The sequence below is a fragment of the Platichthys flesus genome, chromosome 14, assembly GCF_949316205.1.
Source record: "Platichthys flesus chromosome 14, fPlaFle2.1, whole genome shotgun sequence".
NCBI lineage: Eukaryota > Metazoa > Chordata > Actinopteri > Pleuronectiformes > Pleuronectidae > Platichthys > Platichthys flesus.
The window spans coordinates 11,860,637-11,871,823 of NC_084958.1; the positions used below are offsets into that span (position 1 = coordinate 11,860,637).

Sequence of the window (11,187 nt, forward strand, 5' to 3'; positions counted from 1 at the left end):
AATACCAATAACATTTGCAATATAATTTTCATAAGTAGCAATATAACAAAGCTCCAATATATATCAACATAATGCGTATGCATTGTGTAAGCACAGTAAGGAGGTATAGCACATAATTGATCTACCTCAGATTTGTAATATGTTTTAATGCATTCCAAATTCTCTGAAATAAGAAATAATCTCAATCCGGACATAAAATTAATAAAGTGAAATGTATCAAGATAATTATTGATTGATATGATCATTTAATCCATGTGATGGGCTTTTTTACAGCCTTTTTTGAGATTCCGTATGTTCCTTGGAATAATTTGACATAGGATAGTTGTATTCACCCGCTACTTAGTTGTGTATATTTAGCTAGATGTATATTTAAAATATCTTCAACATGTAATCACAGAATACCCTCATGATCATTTGAAAGGATGTTTCTGGAAACTTTTAAGGGACCTTCCTTGTAGAATGAAAAATGCACTCTATCTACTCATCACTATGTCAATGGAGGGTTGGGTGAAATGTTTAAGTCCACAAAACAATTTTGGAGTTTCAGAGGTAAACAGCGTGACAGCCAAATCCAATGCTATTGAAATAATGCGGACCACTACTCCAAACGTTAAAAAAACAACATCATAAAATGGCTCCATAATTCTCCGGCGGTGTCAGTTAGCACCGACATTCAAATTCAACTCAAAACTGAGCACATTTACAGTAAATGTACTCTACTGGGTTCGAGTTGAATATAGATATCAGGGCTAACAGACACTTGCATGACACCACAGCAGCAGTATGGAGGCATTTTATGTTTATTTCCTTTTTTTTTTTTTTTTTTTTTTTTTTACGTTTGAAGAAGTGGTCAGCATTACTTCCTATCTATTGGATTGTACTCGAACACTTCACCCCCCCCCCCCCCCAAGCATAGCATAGTGGTGAGTAGATAATGAGTACATTTTCATTTTGGGGTGAACTATCCCTTTAAGTTGCAGAGCCACATCAGTATAAATTATTAGTTACCTTTTACACATTTCAAAAGTCGTTTTGCTGTTTTATTTATTATAAACATGTTTTATTTATTATAAACATAAAGAAGACAGTAGCCGAGGTAGTGTGTGTGTGCTTCTGTACTTATACCTTTGTAAGGACAAAACTACACTGGACAATTTGATCAGTCCTCACTTTTCCAATGGGCTGTTTGAGGGTTAAGACTTTTTAGTGTTCGGCATTTAGTTTGGATGGTTAAGGTTGAGGGTGGCAAAGGTATTATGTCAATGAGTGTCCTCCCAAACGTGTGGGTGGGTGGGTGTGTGTGTGTGTGTTGACCCACTTTAGTCCACCAGGATGGAGCCTCCCACACGCAGCCCCAGTCCAGGAAACTGAGGTTGCTTAGCAAGTTTTTCTCATCCACGGTGCAAAGTTTGCAGACGCGCCGCTCTGCTGCTGTTTGTGTTGTAAACCACAGACCCACGTCGACTCTTATAAAACACACACCTCGTCCCCTCCGCCGAGCTCCAGGTGGCAACAACACAGACGGTGCAAGATGTCCGTCGCAGGATTTAAGAAGCAGTTTTACAAAGCGAGCCAGGTAAACAAGCTAACCCTCCTAGCGCTAGCCGATAGCTAAACAAGCTAGCTGACAGTGTCTGGAGTTGACCTGCGCTAGCCTCGAGGAAGTGGAAAACATCGTGAAAAAGAAAGCGATAAACGCGTTGTCTTGTTTGAACATTGTGCTGTAACTCGTTGAGAAGTAACTGACTAGTTAAGGTGTTGTTAAACTCCTCAGTAGCTGTGCTGTGTGTGTGTTGTGGCTCACACGTAACGTCAAAGTTAACCCTTCACCGAAACTAGCTAATGCTAATGTGGAGGCTTGGCAAGTTAACGTCAGAAGCGTAACAATCCAAACAACGTTTAAAATACCAATTTACAGCCGACTTCAGGAAAGCACGCACGTGTTTATCCATTTTCTTTCCTTAAAGTGTTTTTAATCTAGACGCAGGTAGGTTAGTTGCTACCTAGCATTAGCCAGGTTAGTTAAACTTAAAGATGGTCGCTAACCTCTTAAAGTTTCTATTGCTATAAATAAGGAGCCTCTGATGGTGTGTGCGATTATAGGAGTGTGTTTTTGTTGTGTTTTGCTGTTAACAAAGTGTGAATGCTCTAAAGCGGTGATCTTGTTTGTTATGTGCAGGATTACCGAGCGTTTTCAAAACACTTGTCTGAAGACAAAACTGTGTTGAGGTGACACCATAGTTCTCATGTGACAACATGACGCACTGTGGCACGATTCACAGACAATGCCGTCATCTCTTAATCATTCCTGTGTGGAAGTTAGCTGACCTGGGGGCGCCCCCGTGTAGCTGGTACATGTTGTGACAAACAACATGTTTATCACTCTGTTCATATCTCTGAATTACAAAGGGTTCTATGATGTCAATCAGAAACAAATGTCGCAAACCATCATATGAAGTACAAAGTTGTCTTTACTCGTCTAAAATTGTAAGTGTTCCCAGTTCCGGCAGTCTCTTTTTGTAATATAATTTCTGCCCTTTGGGTGTGTACCTATTAGGAATCCTACTTATGTGGGTACTCTGCCCAAACCAGTAAGTACATCAGAAGACACAGATGTGGTCACCCTGTTGACAACACAGCCGGAAAAACACGCCTCTGAATCTCACATTCTTTTGGATGTTAAATCTTTCATTCTTTTAGAAAAATTTACTCTGGCATGGGAATTGGGCAAATCCCACTATGAATAATTCAGCTACTGGGAGACAAGGTAGAGCTCTCAGCTCAGGCTGAAATGATAGAGGACAGGTGAAGGGAGGATAATCAGGTGTGTAAATTAGTTGCTCAACAGGCGTCATGTGATACCATTACCAGTAATACAACATAAATAACTTGATTTAATTAATTATTGATCTAAGTTCTGAAGGATGCTGCTTTGCTTTTCTGAGTCGCATCTTGTTTATCTATGTGCACAATTGTTTAAGTCTAAATTATTGTATTGCTATGTAGATGTTTTTGGGGTCTTCCCAGGACAAGTCCCTGTCTCCACCTTCACAACATCTTTTAACCAAATCTTGAATTATTTATCAGTTAATCTGCTTATGAGTCTTTCATCTCTCTAACCCATTATGTATTTATGAGTTTCAACAGTTTTCCACATACATTAACTACTGTAGTCTGAGTGATATTGGCAGGTTTGGTAGTTGTGTTGTGCAAAACAATCAGTTGGCAATCATAAAACTACATGGGCCTCTAAAGTGTGTTTGCTGTTTAGCTTTCAATCGTCCAAATGCGATAATTTCACATCTGGTAACAAAGGATTCATTAAATACCTCAGTCAAGGAGGTCATGTTTTTGTCTGCATTTGTTTTCATGTTAAGATTATGCAAAAACTACTTGATGGGTTCCCACAAAACTTGGTGGAAGGATGCATGCTGTTTTTCCCCCCAGAAAATAAGTCATGGATCTTAATGAAAGAATCTCTGACATGTTTAGGGAACTGATATTTATGATTTTATGCCATTTGGTGCAGATCCAAATAATATCCTGGATCTAGTTAATTTAAATGTTAAATTTAGGTAACTTGGGACATTGGTGGAGATTAATGCTCTCTGAGTGCAATTGTAGTTTAAATTAAATGCTGTACATTAAATTTGATTATTTGGGAATGCATGGTTGCTGTATTATGTCCCGTGAACCAGGTAGCAGTAGATGCTATGAACATATTAAGAGCAACTTGCCAGACCTGTGCATTATATAAAGGGGAGACTTTGGTTGTTGCATCTGGTCATGGGGTTTTATGTGCAATGTGGTGCTAACAGCTGCACCAAATAAAGAAGCACAAGCTCAACAAGTCTCTGTATGGCCGGCCAGACAACTGGGCAAGAGTTTGTTTGTCTGATGATAAATGGAGATTGTGCCATGTGTTAGTGAGCATATGCATTTGTCAGTGAGAGCCAGATGAAGTTACCATCTGTGTTTAGTAAAAGTATCCATGGATATGGTGGAAGTGTAGGAAACTGCAGTGTGTGTGCTGACCTGATGGAAAAGAGGAAACGCTTCAGTATTATTACTCATGAATCGAGACTCAGTGCAGAGGAAAGTCTAGTTTGCTGAACTTGTTCCCTGATGCAGAGTTTAGATGGAAAACATGGGCATGAGCATTCCTGGAATAAAGAAAGTGGTGGAAGATATGAAATATCCCTTAAAGTTTGGAAGCAGCAAAAGGGAAGTTTAATTTCAACCTTATTTGACAACAAGATTCTGCCCTGCAAGAACCAGAAATTCAGTTCTTTTGTTGACCTCTCTGTACGTGGACACCTGGCAAAAAGAAGAATAAATGGAAAAAAACAATAAATAATTAAGTAAACTTCATTTTGTCACGTTGGACTGCAAATGTGGGTAATTAATGTGTGTATTAATAATCTTACATTGAGACAAGTGAACAAGTTAGCCTCATAGCTCTGTTTGCTCTGTCTTCACAGTTGATGAGTGAAAAAGTTGGAGGTGCAGAGGGAACCAAACTGGATGAAGACTTCAGGGACCTCGAGAGGGTAATTCCTTACTCTTTAGGACCACACACAGAGTTAAAGTGGTGTAACAATATCCTCATATTTTGGGCTGTAAAATCGTGTCCATCACAGCTCCTAAACACTTGTAAATAGTGTAAAGGCCATGCAACTCTGTATATGCACTCAGGTATCAGTTTCTCTCCCTGATTTGTATCACCAGAGAGCAGATATTACCAGCAAAGCAGTGGTAGAAGTCATCAATAAAACATCGGAGTATCTGCAGCCCAACCCAGCAACCAGAGCTAAGCTTTCCATGCTCACAACAGTGTCCAAAATGCGCGGACAGCTGAATAGTCCTGGCTACCCACAGCCTGAGGGCCTCCTGGGGGAGTGCATGACAAAGTATGGACGGGATATGGGCGAAGACACCAACTTTGGTAAGCATGATGGTGTCGGGGAGAGGACGAGATTAACTTGGATTAGAGTAGTGTAATATAATGGTGAATGTTTTAAGTGCATTAAAAATGAATTATTTTCCTATTGTTTGAAATAATCTGAATCGTCACTTCCTGTAGTTTTTCATGTTTTCCACCTTGCTCACAGAGCTAATAATTGTTATTATATCCCACACTGTCTAATGCGGGTGTTTTGCATGTTTCTGCTTGTGTGTGCACTGCAGGTGGGGCTCTTGTAGACATAGGGGAGTCCATGAAGAGGATGGCTGAGATCAAGGACTCTCTGGATATCGATGTGAAGCAGAACTTTCTCGATCCACTGCAGGCGGTTGCTGAGAAGGATATCAAAGACATTCAGGTAGAATCAAAGCATTGGTATTCTTCTGCAAGTAGGTTCCAGGCCTGACCAATGAGCTCCACAGTCTGTGTCACCTGCAGTAATATGAAGTCCAGATGCGTGACAGCTGAACTGCATGTGTGTTTGAATCACACTAATGACATAGCAATAAACAAGAGAAAATCTGAAAAACCTCATCCTCCCATTTCCAACTCGTTCTCCCTCACAGCACCACCTGAAGAAGCTGGAGGGTCGTCGTCTGGACTACGATTATAAAAAGAAACGTCAAGGTAAAATCCAGGATGAGGAGATCAGGCAGTCCCTGGAGAAATTCCATGAGTCCAAAGAGATGGCTGAGGGCTCCATGCATAACCTGCTGGAAACAGATGTGAGTGACCTGTAGACTAAGCACACTGAGCTCTGTCAGACCGTTTTTTAATTCCATAAGTTCATAAAAAAAGTGTTTCACTTTACCTTCATTACTTTCATTAACAGTCGGTAAACCTAAATGTGTTATTAATTACGCTGAACCAAATAAATGTTCCTGTGAGTAATGGAGTAATATACTGAAAGTGTGTGAAGTCAGGTTAGTGAGGCTGTCCTTGTTATTCTACTAGATGAAAGAACACAGGCAACAGCAGGCATATTGAACCATATGTACCAGTATTAACATCTAACAATGTTAAAAAAACAAGTCTTGGCCCAAGTCCAATCCTTCCACCATGTTTCTGTTTATTGGTCTTTGCTTAATCCTGCTTGAAAAAGAATAACCCTTTTTACCACTATCCCGGGACCATCCTGAAAAAAGACCAGAGAGAGTGTCTACTAATCAAAAAGCCTGAGCTTCTCTTTTTCTTTTATTTTTGTTTAATCCATTTAACATTTTAACCGTCTTAATTTTACAATAATTCTAAAGTCTCATTCTCTGTTAAGAATTAAACAGTGATTACACTTTTTCTCTTAAATTATACTTATTTCTCAACATGTTGTCTCTCCCCTGGTTTTGTATTTCGTTGTGACGACAACAATTGTAAACACATGTTGCTCACAGCTTCTCATTAAGACAAAAGGACAGAATGTGGCAGGCGAAATGCATTCTTTTTTCCTGCAGTGCTTCAGTGTGAGCCAGATAAACCTGTTTATTGTGTTGTCATAATTAGTGTTTCATGGCTTTTGAGTGACGTGTTTGACATCAATTAAAGTGCCATTGTAAATAAACAAATGATTAAGATTAGAGACATGAAAAGAAATGGGATGATAACAATTAATTATTGGATCCTTTTACAGAAAGACCCGAGCTGTGTCCGTGTTTGGTCTCCTTCTAAAATAGTTTCTGTGTGCGTGTGTGTGTAGGTGGAGCAGGTGAGTCAGCTGTCTTCCTTTGTGGAGTCTCTACTGCAGTACCACAAACAGGCCTCGCAGGTCCTCGAGGAGCTTTCCGACAAACTGAGAGAAAGGTCAGCGCCATGACTGCTTTGTGAAAACGACATGCCTTCTGTATGTGTCCTCTGGCCTGTGACGCAGGATGATTCAGCCTCTTTTTCCTGTACTGATCTGATTACAAGTAATAAATGTCAAACAGCAGCAGTGACTGATGCTGAGTTAAAATGATTTTTTTTACTGAATCATATCAATCGTTGTTTTTTGTTGGCACAGACAATTCTGTTGTAATCTGTTTTTTATTCCATTAGAATATCAATCTGTCTTTCAAATAACACAAAATAAATTAGGTTTGTTTTGAGTTTAACTATTTACCATACTTTCGTATTCAGGGTGAATGACGCTCAGAACCGTCCAAGACGTGAATACATACCCAAACCCAGACCAGAATTAGACTATGGAGACTTGGAGCCATCCAACGGAGGATACTCACCTTCTGCAATAAACCCTCCGGCTTACTCTCCAGGTAAATTTTACACAGCTGTGAGAGCGTTGTGAGTTTTCTCAAACATCTGTATGTGTATGTGTGCCAGGCCTGCACCGAGAAGGAATACATGCAAGTCCAATCCTTCTTTACGACTGATGTGTCTTTCCTTTGTGACATGAACCAGCTCCAGAACAATATCACGGTACTTCCTTCCAAAGAAACTCCGTCAGGAGCAAGCCACGTGAGTGGGTAGATGAAGGTCTCACTTATCACAGAACTACAATGCGTCTTTCACCTTCACTCACTCTGTTGCACATGCGTGTGGCAGAGGGGTGCACACTTGTCTGGGTCAACTATTGCACTAACATTGTTGAAGGGTATTTGTTGGGTCCAGTGTCTGCCAGGATCTCAGAACGAGATGGGGCTCGTTGGTATAAGCATTACTGTCTTACCAAGCTGTAGAGACGTACAAGCTTTAGCAAACCATTCTAGTGTTGTTGTTATAAACAATCGGTGACTGTGGTATTTCAATGATAATTCAAAGCCAATTTAAATAAAGTGATAACAACCATTTTTATCCATAGTCATGGTTTTGCTGAACTGTATGTATCTTACAACCTGTTCCCGGACTGACATTTCTGAACCTTAAGAAAAATCACTGCCACTGGGTTAACTTTACAGGTAGTGAATCTAATGTCATTCACCTCTGCAGTCCACTGAAAAATAATTTGAATGAATTAGTTTTTCTGTGAAACAAATAGTATCAGTGGCTTGATTTTGATCTTAAGCTTCAGAAGGACTCTTCTCCTCCACCTCCTACTCTTCTGATGACTAACTTCCAAACCTTCCATGTTTCATGACTTCACTTGTCACTGGTCTATTCCAGAGTCCTACTGGAAAACATACGGGAGACACACTTCCTCGTAGGATCTCCTTTTACAGGAGAATATATTAATCCTTTTCTCTTTTTTTTCTCTCCCTCCTTGCATCTCTCTACCTTTTCTTTCTGCAGCCGAGCCATGCTGTAAAGCCCTGTATGACTTTGAACCAGAGAACGAAGGTGAGCTGGGCTTCCGAGAGGGTGACATCATCACCTTGGTCAATCAAATCGATGAGAACTGGTTTGAGGGGACCTTGCATGGAAAGTCAGGATACTTCCCCAACAACTACGTCGAAGTGGTGGTGCCGATAACCCACTAAAATACAGCAAGGCAAGAGGGGGACGGCAGAGGATGGAAAGGGGGAATGATAAGAGGGTTGTTGACTCTCATTAAACCAAAAAATATCTTTTGGCTATTGTAATTAAAGATAATCATCTCAAGACAGGGACCTTATTTTGAATCCAGGAATTATTTGACCAAAGCTTTTTCACTATAATAAGATTGAAAGAATTTTTAAAGACAGTAAGACTGGAGGGATGTTAAACCAGAGAAATTACCACCTGACGTCTGAGTGTGCATATACCACATCCTGAATCTTTATATTCCATCTCTATGCACCTGTGCACTTTGTACACGACACCTCCAACAAAAGGACTGATGAAGAAAGATCAAGATATGTAATAACCTGTTTGGCAGTATCCACAAACACTAAGAAGTGCAAGTACTTTATTCATATATTACTATTTTATATCCACAATATGAACTGTTCTGTGTATTTGTCATATTGGTACTTCACACATGCACGTATACGCATGTATTTTTCTAGGCACTGTTTTCTACATCCCTTTTCACCACTGTGCCTCTGCGTTTGTACTGTCGACATCCTGAACTCAACATGAAAGACAGGCCGCCTTTTGTTGATGTCCAAATCTATCCTCTGCTGACACCTGCTGGTGCTACAGATTTCTAGCTGTTAGTGCTGTGTTCTCATGGCTTATAATATATATGTGTAGACTTTAGGGCTGCAACAAGGTTTTGTTTTTTTTTATGGAAAAAAAAGTAAACTCTCTGATTTCCGTTTCTTATGTGAATATTTTCTGGTTTCTTTGCTGCTTTAATACCAGTAAAGTGAATCTCTTTAGTCAATGGACAAAATAAGACAGAGGAGGCCATCTTTGGGTTCAGGAAACTCATGTGAGCATTTTATGGACCAAACATTGCTTAATCGAGGAATTAATCAACAGACTAAGCAATGATGAATATAATCATGGCCCTAATATACATATATATTAGCTGAGTTTATTTTAGACCAAAAAGTTGTTTGAGGGTCTACGTCTGAAGGACTGTAAGGGTCCATAAATACACTTCTTTTTAATTACATGTAATTGTTATTAGTTAGTTTACTTACCTAAACCGCAACCATTGTTTTTCCGTGCACGCCACCCTCTCATCTCTTAATACTAGAGAAAGGCTGCACACACTCCCAAACTGTTCATGGTTGCTGCTTGTAAGCGAAAATTTATTTTATACAGCGCAAATTACAAAATGACTCTAAGTTAATCATTTAACTATATGTAAACATGTGTTTTCCTTTTTATTTACCTCACAGGAGCAGACATTTGTGTCCGTCACAGTGCAGCTCACTTAATAACGCAACATCATTTTCCCACACTCCGACCTATTTGCATTACACCAAAGCCATAAGCATCAGCCCCTCTGTTTGCTCAGCCTCTAGTGATGCTGCTGGCAGTGTCAGTCACAGTGTTTTGTGGGCTTTCACTCCACTGTTTGTCAGTGAATTTTCAATCTTGTGATTTATTTTCTCCCTCATCATTTGGGATTAAGCTCCTGCTTTAGTGCTCTAAACCTAAAATTCTGAGCATGTAAATGAATTTGATGTCTTTTGGCTTGTTTTTTGTGGCTGCTTCACGTTTCAGTCTGAAACTGTGCACCCGACCTGACAGAAAACGCTAGCTCCCAACTATTGTGTTCAGAGTTTACTAATAACCATCGCGGCCTCTACACAATGGCTGGTTTGAGTTTCATTTAAGCCTATTTACGAGCATGACTATGAACTGCGAGGGTTTGTTCTTTTCACCGAGAAATGCCAACTTTCTCCTCTTGTCATGATCGCCTTGTTAGACCGCCCCCCCCACCCCACTCATCTCTCCCATCTCTATTTAAAGTGGGAGCGGAACAGACAGGTCTTTTCAGCAGGGAAGGGCACACAGCAGTGGATTACGCTCCCTCCATCCCCCCAACTAGTCTTTATTCACCACCTGCCCCCCGTACCCCTTCCCCCTTTCCTCATTATCTGCTCCCATCCCTATCCCATGGTGCCCCTGGAGTCCGGTCCCCTGGTCCATCCCTGCAATAATCTCCCTGTTATCATAGTATGGGCCTCCTCATGTTATGTTTGCATGTGTCCTATATGTTAGTCGTGCTACCTTTTGGGCTGAAGTGGCTGCGCTGAATAATAACTATGTGGTTCAGGTGTGGCTTCTCATGCCTCATTATACTAAATCAAAAGCCGGGAGTAGGAGAGGGGAGCGGAGGGTCAGGGGCTCAGGTTGAGCTATTATGTCGCTTGTATAATGTTGATGATTAATGTCGTGGAACAAAGGACTAAGATCAATTTTTGTGTGCCGTGGCTGTCACAGCTGAAATAGTTGTCTTGCCTGCTGCGTACTGACATTTATTGCAGCCCTGTGATGGTTTGTTAAGCACCCATACCCATAAGTGTCCCGACTCTATAACACTATATAAATGAAAGAAGTATTATTGGCCTTTAAAAGATACCTTTATTTTATTATACACAATCGTTTTGTGTGTTGAAGTGTAACCGCTCTGCATGCGTCTTCATTACAGCTACTGTGTCTGAGGCAATGCCTTCCTTTTGTAACTGTGACTGTGGGGAGACTAAAAGTGGGATTATCCTGGATTATCTATAGGATATGTGGTTTACCTCTATTCTTAATGTAATCGTATGTGTGTATTGTGTATTTTCCTTATTGTGTAAAGGGAAATGGATGCTGTTCATTTGCTTTCTTCAATAAATGTTAAATAATTTGTCTTCCTTGTGTCTGACTCATTACAGAAAATAACAGCCATGCAACTAAAATTATCTTTTAAAATCATG

General features: G+C 40.2%; 1 protein-coding gene across 2 annotated transcripts; it reads left to right on the top strand.

Moving 5' to 3' along the window:
- The first annotated feature begins 1,349 nt into the window (after positions 1-1,349).
- Positions 1,350-11,117, top strand: LOC133969011 (endophilin-A2-like). 2 transcript variants are annotated; one of them, XM_062405313.1, is made up of 9 exons: positions 1,350-1,576; positions 4,482-4,550; positions 4,729-4,945; positions 5,188-5,321; positions 5,530-5,688; positions 6,654-6,757; positions 7,073-7,206; positions 7,352-7,408; positions 8,180-11,117. In XM_062405313.1, exons 1-9 carry the CDS (start codon positions 1,532-1,534, stop codon positions 8,365-8,367), a joined length of 1,107 nt encoding a protein of 368 aa, XP_062261297.1. In that variant the 5' UTR covers positions 1,350-1,531; the 3' UTR covers positions 8,368-11,117. The 2 variants fall into 2 exon arrangements, with proteins under 2 accessions (XP_062261297.1, XP_062261298.1); XM_062405314.1 differs by lacking the exon at positions 7,352-7,408 and having other exon boundaries at positions 1,351-1,576.
- The last annotated feature ends 70 nt before the right edge of the window (positions 11,118-11,187 follow it).